At 42.5% G+C, this 26,190-nt stretch overlaps 1 protein-coding gene and 1 long non-coding RNA gene across 2 annotated transcripts; one reads left to right on the top strand and one right to left on the bottom strand.

The window, feature by feature from the left end:
- The first annotated feature begins 19 nt into the window (after positions 1 to 19).
- On the top strand, positions 20 to 26,142 carry Aurka (aurora kinase A). The gene is made up of 9 exons (XM_020170143.2): positions 20 to 159; positions 3,969 to 4,015; positions 5,045 to 5,312; positions 7,383 to 7,437; positions 16,050 to 16,241; positions 17,265 to 17,403; positions 22,177 to 22,325; positions 24,475 to 24,649; positions 24,792 to 26,142. The coding sequence occupies exons 2-9, from the start codon at positions 3,974 to 3,976 to the stop codon at positions 24,969 to 24,971; spliced, it is 1,200 nt and encodes a 399-aa protein (XP_020025732.2). The 5' UTR covers positions 20 to 159; positions 3,969 to 3,973; the 3' UTR covers positions 24,972 to 26,142.
- Positions 5,223 to 22,644, bottom strand: LOC141423434 (uncharacterized). The gene is made up of 4 exons (XR_012448321.1): positions 22,611 to 22,644; positions 6,801 to 6,880; positions 5,949 to 6,080; positions 5,223 to 5,360 (listed from the first exon to the last, which is right to left on the bottom strand). It is a non-coding gene; the product is annotated as an uncharacterized lncRNA (long non-coding RNA).
- Positions 26,143 to 26,190: the final 48 nt, after the last annotated feature.

Genomic DNA, 26,190 nt, shown 5'->3' with positions numbered 1-26,190 from the left:
GCTTTGAGCCAATCACAAGGCAGCCTCTCTGTAGTTCAGGCCAATCAGCTTCCAGATGAGAGGGTTTAAACTGCTACTTAAAGAAAAGAACCTTTTCGTTATAACGGCTGAGCTCTTGGAAGGACTTGGTGGACTTGGGTCGGAGGTGGGAGCTGGCCGGTGGGTAGTCCAGGGGACCAGCTGTATGTGGCGGGCAAAGACTGGGGTGAGGTGTAGCGGCCGGGGCGGCCTTTGATGGCTGGCGGGGCTGCGGGCCGGGTGGCAGGAGGGGAGGGAGATGTCCGCTCTCCGCCCGTGTCAGCTCTCCGTCCCGTTCCGCGGTACCCTCCCGGGCTGGGGTTCTTCAGCAGCTTCATCCGCGCCTGGGTGCCGGCGCATCCTCTGAGGTGCCGCGGAGACTGATTGCTAGAAAGGAGAGGGGATTGTCGCGTGGAGTGGGTGGGGGAAGGGGGCTTCCTGGTTGTGTTTTGTAGTCAGTGAGCAAGGACCTGGGAAAGAAATACGGAAGGTTAGCCGGACCCCGATGGCTCACGTCTGTAATCCTAGCCACTTGGGAGGCTGAGATCGGGAGGATCGCGGTTCGACTCCAGCTAGGGAAAATAGTTGTGAGACCCGCCCCCCCCCCTTCCCCATCTCCAAAATAACTAGAGCAAGATGGACTGGAGATGTGGCTCAACTGGTAGAGCGCCTGCTTTGCAAGCACTAAACCCTGAGTTCAAACCCCTGTCCCCTCCTTGCGCACCCCCTCAGTGATGGGCGTCGTGAAGGAGATAAAACTAGTGGGGGGACCGGGGTGTGGGGGGAAAGCGGCTGCTTCACATAGAAAGCTGGGAAGGCCGTAGCCCTGCTGGCCTGGATGAGCCAATGAACTAGAGCCTTCTGCCGAGGCCTTCCCTGGCCGTTGCTGCCTACACCGAAGACCCCAGAGCAGTTATGTCGGGGTGACTTGAGGTCCTGGCTAAACATACAGTCTCTATGCACATCCAGTAAATCAGTCTCCTAGGGGTAGGACTCAGGTGACCTAACAAGCTCCCCAAGTGATTTTTTCATTGAGAGCTAGTAACTGGAATTGGTGAGTGCTAATCACAAGGGGATGTTAAAATGCAGGATCTAGTTTATTAAAACTGATTGGATCAGAGCATGTCCATTTCTAACAGACATGGGGGAGGAAGAAGTGGCTACTGCCCTTGACTTCTAATGGCTCTACTTCCTCTTCCTTTTGAACTAAAAGCTCTTCAGCAGCATACTCTGATTTTTGTCCCTCTTGTTCATCTCTGAAGACATTCTTAGGCCCGAAGGAGTTAAAGACAAATACCTGAGTGCTGCTAACCCTGTTCCTATTTAGAACAGTAAACCTTTGGTCTGGCCTTGATGGAAACTGGAGGTCATGTGAGTCCTGACTCTAGCTGCAGATCTGAATCACCTGGAGAGCAGTCTTCCTCAGGGGATGGGGCAACTTACCCCAGAATTCTGGATCAGAGTCTTACTCCTCTGTGTTTCATCTTCCTGAGAAAGAAAAGTAGAATAAATTGGGGCAAATGTTTGTAGCTCCTGTCAGAAGAATGTTGAATGAAAGTCCTTGAGTTATGATCTCATTCCTCTGCTACTTGTAGTTGTTAGGGAAAGTGAAGAAAGTGTTAGAGCATGCATGAATCTTTATTGCTTTTACTAATCCACCCTTTTATATAAGGGCTCTGGGTCCTGGCTTTATTGGGAGCTACTTATTTGTAAATTGAATATGAAACTGGGAATGGGAGAATGCTTTGTGACTGGATTCTAGAATTTAAAGAGCACCTGGGTAAGGATTTTTTTCCTGGTGTGTGTTCTACCTACTTGATGGTGCTTGTGCCTTACTCCCAGCATGGGCTAACAGAATGTTTTAACCTGTCTTTTTTACTGATTTCCTTTGTCATTGGATTGATTCATTTCTAAAGTATTTGAGTCATGTTACATGCTATGCACAACAGCAAATCCAATGGGACCAAATAAGCCTTTAGTCTCATGATACTTATTTTTGTGGAGGTTTTGAGCAGGTAGCTGGAATATCTGAGTCTGAGAATGTTTCTGGGGCTGTGGCTTAAGTGGTAGAGCACCTGCCTACCAAGTGGCCCTGAGTTCAAACCCCAGTACTGACACACACACACACACACACACACACACACACACAAACATGAAATGATATTCACATTTGTTGGTAGAGCAAGCATGAAGCCCTGAGTTCAAACCTCGGCACCACAAAACACTAAGATGTTAAGGACTATGGAGAAAAATAAGGGAGAGATGATCCTGGGGACATGGGGACTTTGAACTTGAAAGAAATGAAGGAGTGAGCTGCACACTTGGAGGAGGAGTCTATTAGGGAGAGCAAACAGGACTTTGAGGAAGTTCAAAGGAGCTTTGAAATGCAGTAGACAGAGGAGGTAAAATCAGAGGTTGTCAGGGTCCTATGAGAGCATGTAAACCCTCCTGCCTGTAGGAATTTGAATTTTTTTGACTGACCTGGGGTGCAGTTGGGGCCTTTTGAACCAAGGACAGACAGATCTGCCGTGTCACTAGGATTACCAGCTGTAGTGTTGAGAATGAGCCAGTGGGGCAAAGGTGGACACGGGAAGACCATTGAAAGCCTGTTGTGAATAATCCAGGGCCACAATTTTGGTTGGACTGGGTGGTAGTAGCAGTGGAGTGTGGCGGTGAGCTGTAATTTTTTTTTTTTTTTTTTTTTTTTAGCAGTACTGGGGTTTGAATTTCATGTCTCACGCTTGCTAGGCTGGCAGTCTACCACTTGAGTCATTTCACCTATCAGAGCAATGATCTTTTAAAAAACATTTTGTTTTACTTTAAAATTAGCATACAGTGATAGGAAGAGGGGGTTTCCTTGTGATAACTGCATGGATGCATACCGTGTACTTTGAACAGGTTCACTCTGTCGTGATTATTTTGCAGTCATCAAAGAAGCTGATAGATAATGTGTGGACTATGAGAGAGCTAACCAGACTGCGACGTAAGTCTGGAGCCAGGGGAGAGGTCTGGACTGGAGTTGATATTGGGAGTCCGCAGCCTGTGGGTGGTGTGGGCGAGCTCACCTTGGGAGTGAGTGTAGATGGGGAAGTAGCGCTGGACCTGAGTTCAGCCTCTCCTCCCTCCACCCCCAGGAGGGGAAAAAGAACATGTAGGAAAGAGGTTCCCTTCTCTTCTGGATGTGTCAGGATTGAGGTGCCTGGTAGACATTGCTGGGAGATTCTGAGCAGGTACTTGGTATCTGAGTCTAGAAGCCCGAGGAGAGATTGGAGCAGATGTTGCATCTTGAGTTCCCCTGTGATGGTGTTTAGAGGCAGTGGATGAGGGTTCCTACAAAGGGTGTAGACAGGGAAGTCGGGTCCAAAGGCTTACTTGAGGGTCACCTCAGACCCTTAGACTGGGAAAATGAGGCCACGCCAGCAAAGGAGGGTAAGAACTGAGGTGGGAGAGAATCCTGGAAGCTATGTGAGCCCTTGCAGTGGAGGATGGTAGGAATTGCTGATCAACTTGGTCAAATGCAGTGAGGTGAGGGCGGAGTTGAGCGCTGGGTTTGGCAACACTAGGGGTCAGCTATGAGCCTAAAATGCTGTAGGGATAAAGAAAAAAAAAAAAGCCAAGAGCGAAAGCGGGAGAGAAGAGGTAAAGTGGCTTGAGGTAGCCCTGGGACAAATAGGTGCCAACAGGCAGTGCAGCATGGAAGTGTCTACTAGAGAGAGGATGAAGGGGCAGACGGACAAGTCAGTTCAGGAGGGTACAGTGCCTGAGAGGGTTGGGGTGCAGTGTAGAGGGGGAGGAAAAGGTTACACGCCTGTGCGTTATGTGTATCGGATGAGAAGACTTAGCTGCACTTGTGCGAGGAAGTGTGAAGTGCTGTGTGTGGCGGAGCTTTTTCATGAGGGAGTTGGACTTTAAAGCAGGTGGTTTTCAATGAAAGGTATTTTTCTTTTCAGGCATCATGGACACACCCAAAGAAAACTACATACCAGGGCCTGTTAAGGTAAATGGAATTACCTTTAGTCACAATCACATTTTAAAAATCACATGGAGGGGCTGGAGGTGTGGCTCAAGTGGTAGAGCACCTGTTTTGCAGGCATGAAACCCTGAGTTCAAACCCCAGTCCCTCCCCAACCCCCCCCACCCCCTGCCAAAAAAAAAATCACATGGAGATTGGTGTCTGGAATTCTCTTTACCTTGGATTGTAACTTCAGAATACTTGATTCTACACTGGATCTGCCTGAGTGCCTATAGGTTGTGGAGCAAGCTTATTTTGAGAAGGAATTGGCTTTGTATTGACATTTTAGCCCTCTTTGTGGAGTGTGCATACAGAGACACTGATGGACGTGAGGCTTGGCTTTCCAGCACTGGCCCTCGTGTAATTGAGATGAACTGTTGAAGCTGGAGGAATTTTCACCCACACTCATTTTGGGGTCTTAACAGCTACTTAAGCTTGCTATATGCTACGTACAGGTATAGTAATAATTGAGTGATAACTTTTTGAAGAGCCTACATTTGTTCCCTTTGCAAATAGACTTTTTTAAGTCTCTATTCTGTAAGTATTTGGAAAATGAAACACTGGCAAATGAATAAAGCTTATTGTGGAAAACTGAGCTTATGCCAAAATGTGGACTGCTTTCCAAACTTGTTCACTCAAGACTACCACTGTTGCATACTTTTATACTTTAGTCTTTTTCTAATCATATGAAAGAAAGCTCAGTGGAATTGAGATTTTTGGTACAAGAGTTTGGAAACGATTGTATTTCCAGGAATTCTTAAATGTTCAGTGTCTTCCCTCATCCAGTGGAAGTTTACTTAGTGAACACTTGTTAGTGGGGCATGACATTTAGGGTGAAGAACTTGGGTTGGAGGGATCATTCAAGTATTCCTTTCAGCCATATGCTGTGTCTTTGTGAAATGTTCCATTTAGCATCAGTGACATTCATTCATTATCCTAAAAAGCTTTGTAGAATTTTCAAATGTTCATCTTTTGTTCAAGGAGGCCATAAAGCTGATTTCCCTCCCATCTTAGGTGACATTTCCACTGGGTGACGGTCCAAAGCGTGTTCCAGTAACTCAGAAGTTTCCTTCTCAGAGCCAGGTATCTGCAAGCAGTGGCCAGGCTCAGCGGGTCTTGTGTCCTTCAAATTCCTCCCAGCGAATTCCTTCACAAGCGCAAAAGCTTGTCTCTGGTCAGAAACCTGCACAGAAGCAATTGCAGGCAGCCAGCGCACCTCGTCCTGCCTCCCAGCCAGTGAATAACTCCCAGAAGAACGAGCAGCCCCAGCCATCAGCATCGGGTAAGCGAGCCTTTTGAGAGGTTTGATAGTCATTCTTTCTAGTTGTTGCTACAAAAAAAAAGAAAAGAACAAATACATAGACTTGCACTTACTGTTTGGAGCCCTAGCTTTTGTATCATGTCTGTCAAGGGTGAGGAGACGATAGGGTGTGGTAAGAAGTAACAGTGTCTATGGGGCTAGGCCTTGCTAGAGGGACAGACCCAATTGCCATCCTCTTGGAAGAGTTGGGCACCCAGGGCAGATGCTGCATTGGCCTCACACCCTTTCTGTCGCTTAACAGTGGCTCGGGGTGTAGGGTGTTCAAGTAGGTACACTTGAGGAACCGAAAAGTACCAAAGTTTTGGCATGCAGGCAGAAATCCAGACAAGTGGAATGGGGCACACTGGGGTGAGGTCACTGTGAGGGCATTGCTACTGTGTTAAGGGGGGGCTTTGTCTCCAGTGCGTTGGAGAGCTACTGAATGGTTTTGAGCAGAGGAGAGACTGATTATGACTAGCCTTTTAGAAAACTTTCTCTGGGGGCGTTGAATGAATTGGAGAGTAGCAATTGCTGGAGCCAGGGGTACGGGATGCAAGGAAGGTCAAGGTCAGAGATGGCAATGCTCTGGACTGGGTGGAGCAGAGTAATGTTATTTACCAGTTAGTTGTTAAGTGAGCACAGATAGCAGACTCTGAGAGGTGACTCCTTCATCCACATTGTCTGACTCAGTCCTTGTAACCACTTCATGAAGACAGCCAGGGTTATTGACTCACTTTCACAGGGCAGCAGCTAAAACTCAGGAGTAGTTAACTTATGCAAAGATTAGCTAGTGTGCAGAGGTGTATACGAAGTTGAGAGCTCATTTAGGATGCAGACTCAGGAAAAGTGAAAGATGAGCGAGGATGAGTTAGGGATAAGGGAACTTCCCCTCCACCCTCAGGAAGTTTAATAATTGAATCTATAAAATAAACCAATAGGTAAACAGAAGAAGAAAAGCATTTTTTAATGTTTATGCCATATGGTTGAAGTTTGTATATTATTCTGAGCTCCAAGAAAGTACCAGGTACTCCAGTGGGGAGGGGGTGAACGTATAGTGAATGAAGGCTGTGCAGATAGAAAGCCTCTGGGGAGGTAAGAGGCTGCCCTGTAGCTGTCTGTCCTCATACAGTTACATCTTAATGTCAGTTTCCTTTAGAGGTGCTTCCATAATAGGACAGCTTTCAGAGCTCTCCATGTGTCTGCAGTTTCTCCAAATAGCTGGCTCAAAATAGGCCATAGAAGTGTATTTTGGTGGCACACTGTGGTATCCTCTAGTCATACGTTGGGGTGGTGTGTCCTTGAGCTCCAGCTGAGTTAGTGAGTCATGAGGAGGCAACCAGGTTTTGTTAAAATTCCTGAGTGCAGCATACAGTGCTACTGGAGTTTGAGGAATCAGAGGTAGACAGTGGAAATGTCCCATGTTCCTACAGCTAGTGAAATAGTAACTAGGTCGGGTGTGATGGTACATACCTGTAATCCCAGCACCTGGGAGGCTGGGGCAGGAGTATGGCAAGTTTCAGGCCAGCTTGGGTAACATAATGAAACCTTGTCTGGAAAAGAAAAGAAAAAATCGTAACCTTGGTCCCTTTTTGAGCAACTGTTTAGTGCACATTCTTCTTGGTGGTTTCTACTCACTTCCCCTTGGAAGGAAGGTGCCTTGCTATGTCTTGTTGCATGCTGCTGGTAGTTTGCATGTAGATGTGGGTGTTGGCTGGCCATGTAGTGGGTGGAGAAGGTGACAAGGTGGCCACTTGTTGTGGGTGGGAAGATGGGCCATTCCTCCCTAGAAGCCCTTGATTTGGAAACTGAGGCTTTGGGGAGCATCTCCATGGTGTCTGCCTTTCCTTGGAGGAGGCCTGGCTGGAACGACTGCATGTGTGGGGAGCCAGGTGAGGGCCTAGGGGTTCTCTACAAAAACCAAAGGCCCAGGCTCCTCACTCCTGACATCCCAGTAGGGTTTTGGTGACCATTGACTCCTTCCTGTTCACAGATTTTTAAACTTATTCTAGAGAGTGCTCTAAAAACAGGATTTTAACTTATTCATCCATATAGGAAATAATCCTGAAAAGGAACCAGCATCAAAACAGAAGAATGAAGACTCAAAAAAGTAAGCTTTTTATTTACAGAGTTCTAGACTGTTACTCTACTAGAATACACCATTTCATTGCAAAGTTAGTTGTGGGAACTATTAAAAAATAGGCTTCTATTTTCAGACATGCTTCCAGATTTCCAGTCTTAAACAAAATACCTTTTTTAAAAAATGGGTTTGTTTTGGGTGCTGGCGGAGTGACTTAAGTGGTAGAGTGCTTGCCTAGCAAGTGTGGGACCCTGAATTCAAACCCTAGTACCACTAAAAATAAACAAAAACAAGGAACTTTGAAGTTTTTGGAATTGTTTTCCAAAGGTAGAAAAAGATTGAATGAAATGTGTTACTGAAAATGTGCGAGGTTTCTCTCTGTCCTCAGAAATAACCTGTACATGTGGCTTAGATGTGTGCTTCTGTTCTTGTGCAAAAATGCAAGATTTTCTTGTTCTTGGATTTTTTGTTTGTATGGTTTTGAAGCCGCTGTCTCACCTTCAGGCTGGCCCTAAACCGGGCTCAAGTGATGCTCCTGACTCAGCTTCCCGGGTAGCTGGGAACTATAGGCATGCACCCTTTCGTCTGGCTAAAAGTACAGGTTTTTAAAAAACAATGTCAGGTTGCAGAACAATATACTGGAAAGGTACTTATGACTGTATAGGTATTTTGGCAATACTAATATAACTGTGCATTAATTGTGTTTTATAAAGGTTGACTGTGATTTCTTCCCCAGATACTTTGTAAACATGTGCTCTTAACCTCTGAGCTAGACTAGCATGGAGGAGCAGGGACCAGAAGTGATCGATCCCACAAACTTTTTTTTTTTATTTCTTTTATTCATATGTGCATACAATGTTTTTTTTTTTTTTTTTTTTTTTTTTGTTTGCATGTCTCTTATTTTTTTTTTTTTTTTTTTTTTTTTTATTATTCATATGTGCATACAAGGCTTGGTTCATTTCTCCCCCCTGCCCCCACCCCCTCCCTTACCACCCACTCCACCCCCTCCTGCTCCCCCCCTCAATACCCAGCAGAAACTATTTTGCCCTTATCTCTAATTTTGTTGTAGAGAGAGTATAAGCAATAATAGGAAGGAACAAGGGGTTTTGCTGGTTGAGATAAGGATAGCTATACAGGGCATTGACTCACATTGATTTCCTGTGTGTGGGTGTTACCTTCTAGGTTAATTCTTTTTGATCTAACCTTTTCTCTAGTTCCTGGTCCCCTTTTCCTATTGGCCTCAGTTGCTTTAAGGTATCTGCTTTAGTTTCTCTGCATTAAGGGCAACAAATGCTAGCTAGTTTTTTAGGTGTCTTACCTATCCTCACCCCTCCCTTGTGTGCTCTCGCTTTTATCATGTGCTCATAGTCCAATCCCCTTGTTGTGTTTGCCCTTGATCTAATGTCCACATATGAGGGAGAACATACGATTTTTGGTCTTTTGAGCCAGGCTAACCTCACTCAGAATGATGTTCTCCAATTCCATCCATTTACCAGCGAATGATAACATTTCGTTCTTCTTCATGGCTGCATAAAATTCCATTGTGTATAGATACCACATTTTCTTAATCCATTCGTCAGTGGTGGGGCATCTTGGCTGTTTCCATAACTTGGCTATTGTGAATAGTGCCGCAATAAACATGGATGTGCAGGTGCCTCTGGAGTAACAGTCTTTTGGGTATATCCCCAAGAGTGGTATTGCTGGATCAAATGGTAGATCGATGTCCATCTTTTTAAGTAGCCTCCAAATTTTTTTCCAGAGTGGTTGTACTAGTCTACATTCCCACCAACAGTGTAAAAGGGTTCCTTTTTCCCCACATCCTCGCCAACACCTGTTGTTGGTGGTGTTGCTGATGATGGCTATTCTAACAGGGGTGAGGTGGAATCTTAGTGTGGTTTTAATTTGCATTTCCTTTATTGCTAGAGATGGTGAGCATTTTTTCATGTGTTTTCTGGCCATTTGAATTTCTTCTTTTGAGAAAGTTCTGTTTAGTTCACATGCCCATTTCTTTATTGGTTCATTAGTTTTGGGAGAATTTAGTTTTTTAAGTTCCCTGTATATTCTGGTTATCAGTCCTTTGTCTGATGTATAATTGGCAAATATTTTCTCCCACTCTGTGGGTGTTCTCTTCAGTTTAGAGACCATTTCTTTTGATGAACAGAAGCTTTTTAGTTTTATGAGGTCCCATTTATCTATGCTATCTCTTAGTTGCTGTGCTGCTGGGGTTTCATTGAGAAAGTTTTTACCTATACCTACTAACTCCAGAGTATTTCCTACTCTTTCTTGTATCAACTTAAGAGTTTGGGGTCTGATATTAAGATCCTTGATCCATTTTGAGTTAATCTTGGTATAGGGTGATATACATGGATCTAGTTTCAGTTTTTTGCAGACTGCTAACCAGTTTTCCCAGCAGTTTTTGTTGAAGAGGCTGCTATTTCTCCATCGTATATTTTTAGCTCCTTTGTCAAAGATAAGTTGCTCATAGTTGTGTGGCTTCATATCTGGATCCTCTATTCTGTTCCACTGGTCTTCATGTCTGTTTTTGTGCCAGTACCATGCTGTTTTTATTGTTATTGCTTTGTAATATAGTTTGAAGTCAGGTATTGTGATACCTCCTGCATTGTTCTTTTGACTGAGTATTGCCTTGGCTATTCGTGGCCTCTTGTGTTTCCATATAAATTTCACAGTAGATTTTTCAATCTCTTTAATGAATGTCATTGGAATTTTGATGGGAATTGCATTAAACATGTAGATTACTTTGGGGAGTATCGACATTTTTACTATGTTGATTCTACCAATCCATGAGCATGGGAGATCTCTCCACTTTCTATAGTCTTCCTCAATCTCTTTCTTCAGAAGTGTATAGTTTTCCTTGTAGAGGTCTTTCACATCTTTTGTTAGGTTTACACCTAGGTATTTGATTTTTTTTGAGGCTATTGTAAATGGAATTGTTTTCATACATTCTTTTTCAGTTTGCTCATTGTTAGTGTATACAAATGCTAATGATTTTTCTATGTTGATTTTATATCCTGCTACTTTGCTATAGCTATTGATGATGTCTAGAAGCTTCTGAGTAGAGTTTTTTGGGTCTTTAAGGTATAGGATCATGTCGTCTGCAAATAGGGATATTTTGACAGTTTCTTTACCTATTTGTATTCCTTTTATTCCTTCTTCTTGCCTAATTGCTCTGGCTAGGAATTCCAGTACTATGTTGAATAGGAGTGGAGATAGTGGGCATCCTTGTCTGGTTCCTGATTTTAGAGGGAACGGTTTTAATTTTTCTCCGTTAAGTATAATGCTGGCTGTAGGTTTGTCATATATAGCTTTTATAATGTTGAGGAACTTTCCTTCTATTCCTAGTTTTCTTAGAGCTTTTATCATGAAATGATGTTGGATCTTATCAAAGGCTTTTTCTGCGTCTATTGAGATGATCAAGTGGTTTTTGTCTTTGCTTCTGTTAATGTGGTTTATTACGTTTATTGATTTTCGTATGTTGAACCACCCCTGCATCCCTGGGATGAAGCCTACCTGGTCGTGGTGGATAATCTTTTTGATGTGTTGCTGAATTCGGTTTGCCATTATTTTGTTGAGGATTTTTGCATCAATGTTCATTAAGGAGATTGGCCTATAGTTCTCCTTTTTGGAGGTGTCTTTGCCTGGTTTTGGGATAAGTGTAATACTGGCTTCATAAAATGTGTTTGGCAGTTTTCCTTCCCTTTCTATTTCATGGAACAGTTTAAGGAGGGTTGGTATCAGTTCTTCTTTAAAGGTCTGATAGAATTCAGCAGAGAATCCATCAGGTCCTGGACTTTTCTTTTTGGGGAGACTCTTGATTGCTGCTTCAATTTCATTTTGTGTTATAGGTCTATTCAGGTGATTAATTTCCTCTTGGTTCAGTTTTGGATGATCATATGTATCTAGAAATCTGTCCATTTCTTTTAGATTTTCAAATTTATTTGAATATAGGTTCTCAAAGTAGTCTCTGATGATTTCCTGGATTTCCATGGTGTTTGTTGTTATCTCCCCTTTTGCATTCCTGATTCTACTAATTTGGGTTTTTTCTCTCCTCATTTTAGTCAGGTTTGCCAGGGGTCTATCGATCTTGTTTATTTTTTCAAAGAACCAACTTTTTGTTTCATTAATTCTTTGTATGGTTTTTTTGGTTTCTATTTCGTTGATTTCAGCTCTTATTTTTATTATTTCTCTCCTTCTATTTGTTTTGGGATTTGCTTGTTCTTGTTTTTCTAGGAGTTTGAGATGTATCATTAGGTCATTGATTTGGGATCTTTCAATCTTTTTAATATATGCACTCATGGCTATAAACTTTCCTCTCAAGACTGCCTTAGCTGTGTCCCATAGGTTCCGGTAGGTTGTGTTTTCATTTTCATTGACTTCTAGGAACTTTTTAATTTCCTCTTTTATTGCATCGATGATCCATTCTTCATTAAGTAATGAGTTATTTAGTTTCCAGCTGTTTGCATGTTTTTTGTCTTTACTTTTGTTGTTGAGTTCTACTTTTACTGCATTGTGGTCAGATAGTATGCACGGTATTATTTCTATTTTCTTATATTTGCTGAGGCTTGCTTTGTGCCCTAGGATATGATCTATTTTGGAGAAGGTTCCATGGGCTGCTGAGAAGAATGTATATTGTGTAGAGGTTGGATGAAATGTTCTATAGACATCTACTAGGTCCACTTGATCTATTGCATATTTTAGATCTTGGATTTCTTTATTGAGTTTTTGTTTGGATGACCTATCTATTGATGATAATGGAGTGTTAAAGTCTCCCACAACCACTGTGTTGGCGTTTATATATGCTTTTAGGTCTTTTAGGGTATGTTTGATGAAATTGGGTGCATTGACATTGGGTGCGTACAGATTGATGATTATTATTTCCTTTTGGTCTATTTCCCCTTTTATTAGTATGGAATGTCCTTCTTTGTCTCGTTTGATCAATGTAGGTTTGAAGTCTACTTTGTCAGAGATAAGTATTGCTACTCCTGCTTGTTTTCGGGGGCCATTAGCTTGGTAAATCTTCTTCCAGCCTTTCATCCTAAGCATATGCTTATTTCTATCGGTGAGATGAGTCTCCTGTAAGCAACAAATTGTTGGATCTTCTTTTTTAATCCATTTTGTCAAACGGTGTCTTTTGATGGGTGAATTAAGTCCATTGACATTAAGTGTTAGTACTGATAGGTATGTGGTGATTCCTGCCATTTAGTTATCTTAGTTGTTTGAAGGTTTGATTGTGTGTACCTAACTTGATGTTACTCTCTACTGTCTTGCTTTTTCTTATCCTGTGGTTTGGTGCTGCCTGCCTTTTCATGGTTAAGTTGGGTGTCACTTTCTGTGTGCAGGATCCCTTGCAGAATCTTTTGTAATGGTGGCTTTGTGGTCACATATTGTTTTAGTTTCTGCTTATCATGGAAGACTTTTATTGCTCCATCTATTTTGAATGATAGCTTTGCTGGGTAGAGTATCCTGGGGTTGAAGTTATTTTCATTCAGTGCCCGGAAGATCTCACCCCACGCTCTTCTTGCTTTTAATGTTTCTGTTGAGAAGTCTGCTGTGATTTTGATGGGTTTACCTTTGTATGTTACTTGTTTTTTCTCTCTTGCAGCCTTCAATATTCTTTCCTTAGTTTCTGAACTTGTTGTTTTAATGATGATATGTCGTGGAGTAGTTCTATTTTGATCTGGTCTGTTTGGTGTCCTGGAGGCCTCTTGCATTTGTATGGGAATATCTTTCTCTAGATTTGGGAAATTTTCCGTTATTATTTTGTTGAATATATTACGCATTCCCTTCGCTTGCACCTCTTCTCCTTCTTCGATGCCCATGATTCTCAAGTTTGGTCTTTTGATGGAGTCAGTGAGTTCTTGCATTTTCTTTTCACAGGTCTTGAGTTGTTTAATTAATAGTTCTTCGGTTTTTCCTTTAATTACCATTTCATCTTCAAGTTCTGAGATTCTGTCTTCTGTTTGTTCTATTCTGCTGGATTGGCTTTCCGTTTTGTTTTGCAGTTCTGTTTCGTTCTTTTTTCTGAGGTTTTCCATATCCTGGCTGTTTTCTTCTTTATTGTTGTCTATTTTTGTCCTGAGTTCATTTATCCATTTATTCATTGTGTTCTCTCTTTCACTTTGGTGTTTATACAGTGCTTCTATGGTTTCCTTTATTTCTTCTTTTGCTTTTTCAAATTCTCTATTTTTATTGTCTTGGAATTTCTTGAGTGTCTCCTGTACATTTTGGTTGACCCTATCCAGTATCATCTCTATAAAATTCTCATTGAGTACTTGTAGTATGTCTTCTTTTAAATTATTCTTGTAGGCTTCATTGGGTCCTTTGGCATAGTTTATCTTCATTTTGTTGGAGTCTGGCTCTGAGTTTCTGTTCTCTTCATTCCCCTCTGGTTCCTGTACTAATTTTTTGCTGTGGGGAAACTGGTTTCCTTGTTTTTTCTGTCTTCCTGTCATTGTCCTTGGTGTTGTTACTGTCCCTGTACTGTGTGTAATTAAGTATTTTCTAGCTTGTAATAATAACAATGGTAATATTGAGAACGGAAGAGTGAGCTGAGATGGAAAGCAAGAAGTTAAAGAAAAGGGGAAAACAAATATACAGACAAGAGGGAGAAAGCAGAACAAGGTATCAGACAAGAGAGTTTCAAAGGTATAAACAGGGAGTGTTAGTGTACTAATCGACAGTAAGCTGAACAGACAATAGAGAGACAGAGAGAGGATTGAAAATCAAAGATAAAAAAAATAAAAAATAAGTATATGAAAGTAATATCTATTTATAAAAATGAATTAAAATAAAATGGAAAATAGGAAATTAAAAAAAAAAAAAAAAAACCAAAAAACTTCCAAGTTTATATGCAATGCAATTTCAGTCTTAATAATTTGGATGTCCGTCTTAATCTCCAGTCCTGGAGTTGATGCCTCAGATGTTGTTCTGTAGTTGTCTCATCAAAGGGGATGCATAAAGTAGAACAAAACTACACTCACACACACACAGAAGAAAAAATAAAAAAAAAGCCCCACCAAGTGTCCCCAGTTCAAATGCAATAGTTTCAGTAAGTTTTTCGGCTTGCAGGTGTAATTCGGTTGTTCTCTCATCAAAGGTAGGGAGAAAAAGAACAAAAAGCGTCTGGAGGCAGTTCTGAGAGTGGTATCTGCAACTGTGGCTTGCCTGCCTGCTGCTCTCAGCCTGTAGCTGGCGGCGTTATTTATGCAGATCTCTGGGGTGAGCTTAGCACTCACCTGGTCCCACAGGCTTTGTTTGCTCAGAGTTCTCCTGTGCGGGGGAGGGGGGCCTCTGCTACAGGCTTTTCCCTTTCCAAGCACTGGGAAAGGCGACACTGCCCCGCGTTGTCAGGCCTGCGTGTTTATTTACAGTTCACGTGGGAAGTGGGTCTTCCCTCCTCTCACAAGCGTCATTCACAAGAGTCTCACAAGAGTCATTTCTCCCCCCTTTTCCCTGGCCCCTCCCTTAACGCCTCCCCTCCCCCCGACCCCTCGCTACCAGGCAGAAACTATTTTGCCCTTATCTCTAATTTTGTTGTAGAGAGAGTATAAGCAATAATAGGAAGGACCAAGGGTTTTTGCTGGTTGAGATAAGGATAGCTATACAGGGAGTTGACTCGCATTGATTTCCTGTGCATGTGTGTTACCTTCTAGGTTAATTCTTCTTGATTTAACCTTTTCTCTAGTTCCTGGTCCCCTTCTCCTATTGGCCTCAGTTGCTTTAAATAATCTGCTTTAGTTTCTCTGCACCGAGGGCAACAAATGCTATCTAGTTTTTTAGGTGTCTTACCTATCCTCACCCCTCCCAAGTGTGCTCTTGCTTTATCATGTGCTCAAAGTCCAATCCCATTGTTGTGTTTGCCCTTGATCTAATGTCCACATATGAGGGAGAACATATGATTTTTGGTCTTTTGGGCCAGGCTAACCTCACTCAGAATGATGTTCTCCAGTTCCATCCATTTACTTGCGAATGATAAGATTTCATTCTTCTTCATGGCTGCATAAAATTCCATTGTGTATAAATACCACATTTTCTTAATCCATTCATCAGTAGTGGGGCATTTTGGCTGTTTCCATAACTTGGCTATTGTGAATGGTGCTGTAATACACAGACTTTTTTAGCGAATAGATGTTTTCATACTTCTTGTGCCCACACCTGTGACCTCCATCCCGATTCCACTAGTGACAGTGTCCCCATGTCCACCATTAGAACAGCTGTCCTCCAGAGTGTGAGCTTCTGCTGGGATGGAGGGAGGTGGGTTTAAAAGAGGCCCACAAGAGGTCTTGAGACATTCTTCCTCTCCAGTTACACCCGTCTGTATGGTCTTAGGGCTGTCAGTAGGTCTGTGCTCCTGAGCTTAGTACAGCCCTGGGACATTCTCGCTGCTGGCTTCTGCTCTAAAATTCCAAGGTTGTTCCTTGTTAGCAGTTTATGCAGTTAGTGGCAGCTGGGGAAGTCAGGGTTTTAATGTTTGCAACTCATTACTAGTTATGGATTTGGTTATGGCTGAGGGTACTGTTTAAGTGTAATTTGAATATAAGATTATTTATAGAATGTGTCTACTTATTGATAAATTGTTGGCAACATTTTTTTTCCTATTTTAAAATGTTCACATTTCTTTGTAGAAGACAATGGACTTTGGAAGATTTCGACATTGGCCGCCCTCTGGGTAAAGGGAAGTTTGGTAACGTTTATTTAGCAAGAGAAAAACAAAGCAAGTTTATTCTGGCTCTTAAAGTGTTATTTAAAGCTCAGCTGGAGAAGGCAGGCGTGGAGCATCAGCTGAGAAGAGAAGTGGAAATACAGTCCCACCTGCGGTGAGTTTGCAGGTTGATGTTCAGAGGAGCGGTCAGGAGAAGACCAGAGCTCTTGGAAGGCTTGCTTCTAAAAGTACTTACAGGAATGAGGAAGTTGGTCATTTCCCAAAGACTTGCCTAGACTTCAGTCTGTGGTCCTGAAACTTATTTGAGGATTTAATATTTACCTGGACTTTTTTTTTTAGTTTTGGTGGACAATTAAGGGGAAGGCCCTGGTTGATTGAGTCGGTGTATCTTGCTTTTCCTTTCAGTGTTCTTTAAATATGAGACAAATGATGACATTTAAACTCTGGCTATATTTGACCTGTATCCCACCTGCCATCAGCTGGGAGGTGGGGTGAGCAGGGCTGGAGCTTAGGGCAGGCTGTGCTCCATATCCTGTGTTTGCACATCACACTATTGGGTGAATGTTATGCTCTTTTTCTTTAATACATAGAAATTGTTAGTTAACTAAATTCCTGGCCCTCAACGTAAAGATACCTAAGGGAAAGAAATAACAGTGCTAACTAAACCTGAGGTCCATTAGTACTTTGAAGTGCATGTGAAATGGTGTGCAGGTTTTTGCATTTTTTGTGGAGAAGGCCTACTGTTTCTGATTTTCATGTCAGGTTGGGGAGAGGGTTTCATGAGGAACACCACTGATGTTTTTTGGGGGTTCTAGGATTTGAGCTCAGTCTTCTGCTTGCACAGCAGGAGTGCACTGCCACTTGAGCCATGCCAGTGAAACACCCTTTTACTTTCATGAGAGGTGTGTTTTGGTATTCATGTATTCTTTTTATTTTGTTTTGGCAGTACTGGGGCTTGAACTCAGGGCCTAGAACTCAGGGCCTACACCTTGAGCCACTCCACCAGCCCTTTTTCATGATGAGTTTTTTCAAGATAGGGTCTCTCGAACTATTTGCCAGGACTGGCTTTGAACTGTGATCCTCCTGATCTCTGCCTCCTGAGTAGCTGGGATTACAGGTGTGAACCACTTGCAGTAGCTCTGGCACCAGGTGTTACCATCTCCATTCTTTGTTGTAGGCATCCCAACATTCTCAGGCTATATGGATATTTCCACGATGCCACCAGAGTTTACCTAATTTTAGAATATGCACCACTTGGAACAGTCTACAGAGAACTTCAGAAATTGTCCAAGTTTGATGAGCAGAGAACTGCTACTGTAAGTGCCCATTTGTTTGTGCAGGTTAACTCTGTTTCCTTTATACCTATCTCCTTATATCTATCCTCCATTACAGTGTGCCTTCATGTAGAGCAGGGTCTGTCTTAATACATAGTATGTAAGAGGATCAGATATTTATAATGGAAAAATCAAATAGCTTAGCTGTACCATGTGTACAGGTAAAATCAGGTACTAGATTGAATGTTGTGGCTGGTCTGTCCACAGCTGTTTTTCTGTGGAAATGTATATAGATAGTTGCTCTCCCATTTCTTTCTGATAATTACTCATTTTAGAGTAGCTTTAGGTTACAGACATTGTGACAGTAGTACCTGGTTCGATGAACCGGGTTCCTGATTTTTCCTAGTATTAGTGTCTAGGAATAGCATGGTACTTCTGTCACAGCTAATGAACTGATACTGATACGTGGCCTTTACAGCCCATACCTTCTTCCAGTGCTGCTGCTTTTCTCTTGACTGGCTCGGGCTGTGGGTTAGCTGTAGGTACAGTCGATTTCAGCATGTCGTGGATACACACTCTTAGTTCGAACACCCGAGGGTAGCTAGGACTAGAGGTGTGGGCCACCATGCCCGGCATGGATGCATACTCTTGACCTGACCTGGGGAGGGTCAGGTGTCTGACATAGTGTGTGTTGATATCTCCACTGTAAAGTTGTTGTTCTACCTCCTTCCCACTATAATCCCTCAGTTTCTAAGCATAGCTCACCCTTGAGAGAGGAGAAGGGGAGAAGTGTTTATGTACATTATTTGAGATTCTGTACCAGAGATTTGCGGGTTCTCAGTACTTGCTCATTTGTGTAAAATGTGGATATTTATTTTGTACTTTGACTTAAAATCCAATACTTCTTTGTCAGTCACATTGTTGCAGTTTTGCCCACGGGAGATGGTTCCTGTGTGAACCATCATTGTGGGGTTTTGTTATTTTATGTACTTCGTTTCTGATAGTATACACTCAGGCCTCATCTTGTGTACTTCCTGTCCTGTTCCTGAAACAGCTATTTCCCCAAGGAAACCAAGGTCTGGGCACTAGGGCACCCATTGCTGCTGGGGTCATTACTTCTAGGGCCTCAGCTGACAGAGTTCAAGGGAATATATGTATAGAGTAATCCATGTATCTGTAGGAGCATAGGGATGTGTTCAAATAATCCGTAACCACCTGGATCATTCTAACCACTTCTCATTGCTTATCCGTAGACTACAATCCAACAATGAGAAAACTGGATTTCACCATTCATCTCCATTTACTTTAGTTATTCAGTTCTGAATAACTAACATACATGACTACACTGATATATGTGTATCAGAATTGTAACCAGTTACCCCTGTGGGAAACAACTGTCACCTACAGCAGTGTACACATTTCCTTTGTCTTTGTTTTTTAAAATTACTTAGTCCACCATTCTCCCATACCCTTCAATGAAGTTCTTTCATACGTTTGTTATATTTGGTTAGATTCTTGTGTCACAGTCTTCATGACATCTTGGATCCCCCTTCTTCCTCAGTGTTTTTATTCTAATATTGCATACACTATGGTTCTCTTTCTGTGCTGTCAAGTTTTACCGACTTTGCCAAGTACATAGGTGATGTATCCACCATTGCAGTGTCAAACAAGAATTTCAGTGCTGCAGAAAATGAGCTGTGTGTGTCACTCGCTCCACTTCCTCTCTAGCAACATTGATCTGTTTCTTATTGCTGTTGTTTTGCTATTTCCAAGTTATCATAAGTGGACCCAAAGAAGTTTTGTTTTGGTGGGACTGAGGTTTGAACTTGGAGTTTCACACTTGCAAAGCAGGCACTTTACTGCTTGAGCTACTCCACTAGTCTCAAGCTATAAGTGGAATCCTCTGGTGTATGTCTCCTTTTTATATTGGCTTCTTTCATCTGCATTTAAGTTTCATACATATCTTTTTGCAGCTGGACAGCTCTTTTTTTTGCAGTGCTGAGGATTGAGTCTCATGCATGCTGGGTAGTCTCTCTACCACTGAGCTACATCCCCATCCCAGCTCATTTCTTATCACTGAGTAAAGTTGCTTCTCCTCCTTGCCATCAGTTGCTGTCAGTCTTTTGCTAGGTGTGTAGTGGTACCTCCTGGATTGAATTTGCAGTTTCCAACAGACAAGTGATGGTGAGTTTATTTGCCACTCCCATGTCCTCTTGGTGGCACCTGCTCATCTCTTGCCAGTTTTGAACTGTTTTGTTGTTTTCTTATTGTTGAGCTTTAAGAGTTTGGTGTATATTGGAAGGCAGTTTCTAAATCTTCCAGCATGTCAAATCTTGTGGTTTTTTTTTTTTTTTTTTTTTTTTGCTTCTTCTTTGTGAATGAAATTACTTGTTTTAAGAAATTAGAGAATCTTAATTAGGGTGCTTTTTTTTTTCTTTTTTGGCAGTATTGGGGTTTGAACACAGCTTTGTGTTAGCTAGGCAAACTCAAGGCTTGCTTGTTGATTCAGAGGTTCTGTTGAGAAGTGGTTAGTTCTGTTTCTTGGAGATCTGGGTAGTGTCTATGCTAGTGTTCTTTTTGATATTGATTTAAATGACATTTATATTAAGGCGATGCTGTTTCACCACCACTGGTGAATGACTTAGTCTTGTCTCAGTAATGACTTGCATTTTAAGCTTCATCTTAAATGTTTGAGATGAATAGATAAGAAGTTCTATTTTATTTGCTTCTTCAGTGTTTGCTAATCATTTTCTTGTTTAATTGACCATTAATATTTTTTTGAATTCATTGATCAGGCATCTTTTCTCTTACTTGTTAATAAGAAATTATGCTCAATAAGTGATAGTGGCTCTGCCTGAGGTGCCTTAGCCCTGGTTGTGGGTTTTCTGTTTTACTCTTTAAATCTTGCTTGCAGTGGGTCTTAGTTTTTACTTTTGGTAAATTCATTGTTTTGTCCATTTTTTGATGTTGACATTCTCCTTAAAGAGGCTTACCCCTTGTAGATTGTAATGTTATTTCATTATTCTCATTCTCCATTTCCTTCCTCCATATCTGAGACTTCAGTCCAGATGGAGTTTATTTTGATGTAAGAGATAGCTATTTGAAAGAAAGTGAAAAAATGGTTCTTTGTAGATTCCTTAGAAGTTAGAATGAATACATACACACCTGCTTTCCTGTTTAGATGAATTCAAATAGAAGTAATTGTAGAGAAATGTTAGGAACCTTTACGCAGCCGCAGTCTAACATGTGAGTCTGGAGAAAATGGAGTCAAAGAGCTCTGATTAGAGACTTAGCTGCTTGTCTGGAGATGGACTGAGCAGGAAAACCCACTGCCCTCTGCTCTCTGCCCTCTCTGTGTGCAGCGAAAGCAACAGTGTCAGAGCTGGGGCAACAGGAGAGCAAGTTCTCTGCACCTACATGCAGTTTATTGTGGCCTAAACTCTGATCTCTGCTTAGTGCTACAGGAATGAAAAATGTCCTTGCTGGCAGTGACATTTAGTTTTTACCCACTTTTTTAGTGAACCTTTTTGGTGTAATATTTGGGCCTGCCTAGCTATTACTTGGAAAAGAAACTTCTCAAAGTCTTGCAGAGTTATGTATACACTTTGAGCGCACCCATTCTTATCTACATGTTAAAATGCATTCTGGACTTTGCTTGTTAAATTTTAAGTTTGAAATGGAACGGAAGAGCGATAGTAACTCAAGGAAACAGAAGTAACAAGGACTGATTTGTTTGTGTGCTCACTATGCTGACTGGTGAACTGGTATACCCCACAATTTAACTTGTCGTTTATGTTGGGCACTCTGCTAAGCAGCACAGAAGAAGTGGAGACTGGGTAATACATAAAGAACAGATTGGCCTGGAAGTCTAAGTGGAGGAGCCACATCTGGCATGGGCCTTCTGGCATCATGCCTTGGTGGAAGGAGGAGGGACCCTTTTGTAATCAGCATTAACAGTCACGCCCTCATGGCCCCATCTCTCCACACTGTTGTATGGGGATTGAGTTTCCAGCTCATGCCTTTGGGGCACATTCAACCACAGCACTGTTTAACATGCCGAAGTACTTTGTTGTAGTTCCTTTTATTATTCAGAGTAATTTTCCTGATACTTTTTTGCGGTTTATAATACATTTGCTTTTTTTTATTAGTGTGTAATAATTTTACAGGGGAAATCACTGTGACTTTTACATGTGTGCTCATAATAAAACTTAGATTCACCCCCTCCATGGTTCTCCCTCATCCATCCTGCCCCATACTTAAAATTTTTAGTTTTTTTGCGGTGTTGGGTTTGAACTCAGGGCCTCATGCTTGCTAGGCAGGTAGGTACTCTACCACTTGAGCCACTCTGCCAGCTTTTTAAAAAATTTCTTTGTAAATTATTATTAGTGTACAACAGGGCTGGGGGGTTGGCTCAAATGGCAAAGAGCTTGTCTACCAAGAGTATATAATAGTACAGGGGATACACTGTGATATTTATGTCCCCTTCCTCTGATAACTCTTAAAGTAAATTTTTATCTTCAGATTGTTTTGTTGTAGAATTATCATGGTTTTAAAAATGGGGAATAGATTGCACTTGAAAAATTTAAAAGATCTTAAAAACATTGCTTGTATTTTGGAATCCCTAATTTGTACCAGTCAGCATTAGTTCCCTAATTCGTTGCTGCTGGGCTATACATTGCCTTGTAGGACTGTAGTTAAAGCTTACAATGGGTCTGTCTTTAAATATCACATCAGCTGTATTGGCAAAGAGTTGACTGAGCACTGGATGCCTTGAGACTTGATTCAATTTTGGTACTTTTTTTTCTTTTCCAATAGTATATCGCAGAACTGGCGAATGCCCTGTCTTACTGTCATTCAAAGAGAGTTATCCACAGAGACATTAAGCCAGAGAACCTGCTTCTTGGATCGGCTGGGGAGCTTAAGATTGCAGACTTTGGGTGGTCAGTGCACGCTCCGTCCTCCAGGTACGTGGCTCCAGAGGTGGCAGAAGCCCTGAGTCAGAGTTCACGCAGACTAAGCGTTGAAGTCAGGCGGCTGAGCCAGAAACAGTTTGCAGTTATTTAGGCCTAATGGTAAACTAGTGTCTTTAAGAAAATTTTATTCTGTGACCATTGTGATCTATCTTGCATTCTAGGCCTAGTGGTGAAGATATTTAATGTCCTCAGAGACTAATGATGGGGATTAAATAAGCCTACAGATATGACAAGCATATTACAGGAAAAATGCAGATGTGTGGGGGGAGGACCTACCTTAATGGTGGGGCGGAAACTCCAGCTGCAACCTGGATAAAGAGATGGGAAAAATTCCAGAGGGTAGCAGTACAAAGAAGAGCCAAGAGCACAGTTTTTTGGGGAACTTTGTAAACCAAGTTGGTGTCAGTGGACCTTTGAGGCTGCTGGTTGGAGTCACTTAGTTCTGCTTTTATCAGCAATAGGAACAGTGTTCTTTTTTTGACAGTACTAGGGTTTGAACTCAGGGCTTCATGCTTGCGTGACAGGCACTCTGCCACTTGAGCCACACCTCCAGCCCAGGACTAGTCCTCTTTCTTGTCCCTGTTAAAGCTGAAGCATCAGCAGTGAAACAATTTAAATCTTAGATGGACTTTCTTCAAAACGGGCTAAACTCTTCTCAGCTGTTTTAATTTGGGTGTAAACAAGCTTTTATGCTTCATGTGAGTTGAACATTTTAAAGCTTCAACTTTGAGGGAGAACTTAAAGATTATTCCCAGGTGACTCTTAAAATCTAATTAGAAAAATTGTACAGCCTAAAAGTAGATGCTGTGTGGGAGCCTTTCTGTGTTACAGATTTGTTTGTTTGCAGCAATGCATTGAATCTGCCATTGCAGTCTGTTTTAAACTGATTGTCACCTCCCAGTGAGAGACACAAGGAGCTGTAGGCTTCATGATGCTGCAGGGTTAAGCTAGACTTCAGAAAATCCAGCTGGCTGCTTCCTGACATCATACTGTAAATGTTACCAACACAAGAATTGACAAGGGTGTGTGGACTGTTGTCAGAGAACCTGTCTCAGTGGTGACGAGAGGCTAGAGGTCTGGAGAGGTGGCCCCTTCATCGCAGGGCATGCTTCACTGAGGGAGCACTTACTGCACTCACTGGGTGCCATGGCATGGCTGCAGCACTGTCAGAGCAACAGCAGCCTCCATGGTCTCTTCGGATGGCTGCCACCCAGTTTATTTACAACCTTTGTTTCCAAAACCCAAATGGTAGCTGATAGCACCCTGTCTGTCCAGTAGTTCTATTAGAACTCAGCAGTTCTAATACTTTGCGGTATTGACTGTGTCTGCCTTTTGGGTGAATGTTTGAAAATAAGTTGCAGTGGCATCATGCTTCATCGCCAAGTGTACAGTGAGCGTCTCTACAAATAGGGCGGTCTGCATAGTCACAACCCTTGTCACTCCTGGGTTGAAGCACAATTGATATTTAGTCCGTGTTCACATTTTCCCACTTGTCCATGAAATTTTGTAGCTGTGTGATTTGTTTTTGTTTTTAACCAGAACCTAAGCAAGCTGGTTGTGGTGGTGCATGTTTTAGCACATCAAAAGTTGAGGCCAGCCTGGGCTGCATAGGAAGACCCTTTCTCAAACGACAACAACAAAAACCCCACAGAAATAAACCCAGCCAAGTTACATGCATTGTGTTTGACTGTCCCCTTGGTCCTCATCTAGACCAGTCTCTCTACATTTTTAAATGTATTTTTCTGAATATGGTGTCACTTGAACCTAATATAGAACTCCAAATTGTATAAACAGAACTCTGCATGGCAGTTTTTCTGTTTTGAGACAGGGTCTTGCTATGTAGCTGAGGTTGGCCTCTTCCTTGATCCTTTTGCCTCAGCCTCCCAAGTGCCGAGATTACACGTACGTGCCACCATGCTTGCCTGTGTGGCAGCTTTTTATTGAAATGTTAATTTTAGTTTTTTTCTAGATTGGTCAAATTTGGCCTGAAGCTTGGTGGCTAGCCGTGTGATTTTATAGTTTTGTTTCCATCTAAAAATATGGGTAGAATAGTAGGTATGCCACAGCCCAGGATCTGGCCCAAGGAAGTGCTCAGTCAGTGTTAGATAACCAGAACACGCCAACCGACCTCCCTTTCCAGGAGGACCACTCTCTGTGGCACCCTGGACTACCTGCCCCCCGAGATGATTGAAGCCCGAATGCACGATGAGAAGGTGGATCTCTGGAGCCTTGGAGTCCTGTGCTATGAGTTTTTAACTGGGAAGCCGCCTTTTGAGGCACAGACGTACCAAGAGACCTACAGAAGGATATCTCGGGTAAGACCTAACTGAGCAGGATCCAGCCCTGCTGCTAGAATTCTTCCCTTGTCAGTCTGAACTTGAGACTAAGGTCTGAATACTTATACTACTCAGTCTCTCTAACATGTGTTTTGTGGCATTTTTGGCACTCGTACTCCAGGTTGAATTCACATTCCCTGAGTTTGTGACAGAGGGAGCCAGGGACCTTATTTCACGACTACTAAAGCATAATGCAAGCCAGCGGCCCACGCTAGGAGAAGTCCTTGAACACCCCTGGATCACAGCAAACTCATCAAAACCTTCGAACTGCCAACAAAGCAAAGAATCAACTAGCAAATAATCAAGCCTGAGGAGAAAGCCTTGAGCCAGGGCTGCTGTACAGCCTCTAGGAACACGCTTCTGAAACCTCCCTTTCTGTCCACCTGCCTCTAGCCCAGAGCACTACAGGACCTGGGATTTGTCTCACTGAGCAGGCAGTGCCTCCTCACCTCACCTGCTGGTGGGAAAACTCCGCCTCAGCAGACGTGACACCAAGAGTGGCCATGAGGATCGTGCTGCTTTTACTGGTTTCACAATCTGAGGGAGGAGCTGGCCGCAACCATCCCCACGGCCTGTGTCCAGCAGGCTGTCCTCTGGAAGACGAATTTGGAGCCTGGCTGTGGGGAAAGTGGCCACCTTGCCTGGACTCAGCCAGTGATCCATCTGTACAGTGACTGCCAAGTGCCCGAGTGTGTGTGTAACTTATTGGGTGGCCAAGCCTATAGGAATGAATATGTGGTTCTTTCTTTTAAATGTTAAAATAAAGATTTATAAAGACTGGCATTTCCCCTCCATGGCAGCCCCTTATGTCCCCATTGTCCATCAACTGCTAAGGCTGGGTTTCTGGTCCTCCTTAATCACTGCAGGATAGAACACATGTGCTCGTCCTTTGTCTTGGGACCCAGAAGAAACCAGGTATCTCAGCTGTGTCTAAATGTTTGGAGTTATGGCATGCTTTTAAATTTGTTAAATATATATGTCTACCTGGAGCACACGGGTAATTATTCCCACCACTGTTCACTGTGGGCCAGGAAATGAGCAGGTCTAGCCCTTTTCTGGTCTGGTGATGTAGTCCTAATGTGTAAGGTTTATAGCTGCCATGTCATCTGTGGTTGACCAAAGAGGATGAACTTGGTGAAGAAAAGGCAGAAGTGCTGAGTTAAGAACTAGCAGAGAAATATGCTTTAATGCTGTATGTATGTATGTCAAAATTAAAGTGGCCAGTGTAAAGAAAGTTCCACGAGTAAGTGACAGAGTTGTCAAACTTCAAAACACAGCAGTAAAACTGCAAAGGTCAGGTGACAAGTGAGCTTTTGGTTCCCAGTGTTGTGCTGAGTTAACTTGTACATTCTCAGAGTAGTAAGATGTGCTGTGTGTCCAAGCTGTATTTGATGTGATGTGACCACAGTGACACCAGCTAAACTCAGGACGGTTCCTGCTACACAGGCAAAAGCTCACTAGCACACTCGTCACAGGCGCTGTTCATACCCCACAGCAATCATGGCTTACCAGAAGAGGAA

The sequence above is a fragment of the Castor canadensis genome, chromosome 5 (genome assembly GCF_047511655.1).
Source record: "Castor canadensis chromosome 5, mCasCan1.hap1v2, whole genome shotgun sequence".
Lineage (NCBI taxonomy): Eukaryota > Metazoa > Chordata > Mammalia > Rodentia > Castoridae > Castor > Castor canadensis.
Note: the sequence above shows the minus strand (reverse complement) of the source record. Positions and strands in the feature narration are given on the sequence as shown.

Coding starts and splice junctions, on each gene's coding strand:
- Aurka (XM_020170143.2), top strand. CDS start 3,974: ATGGACACACCCAAAGAAAACTACATACCAGGGCCTGTTAAG. Junction 4,016..5,044: donor ACATACCAGGGCCTGTTAAG/GTAAATGGAATT, acceptor CTCCCATCTTAG/GTGACATTTCCACTGGGTGA. Junction 5,313..7,382: donor GCCCCAGCCATCAGCATCGG/GTAAGCGAGCCT, acceptor TCATCCATATAG/GAAATAATCCTGAAAAGGAA.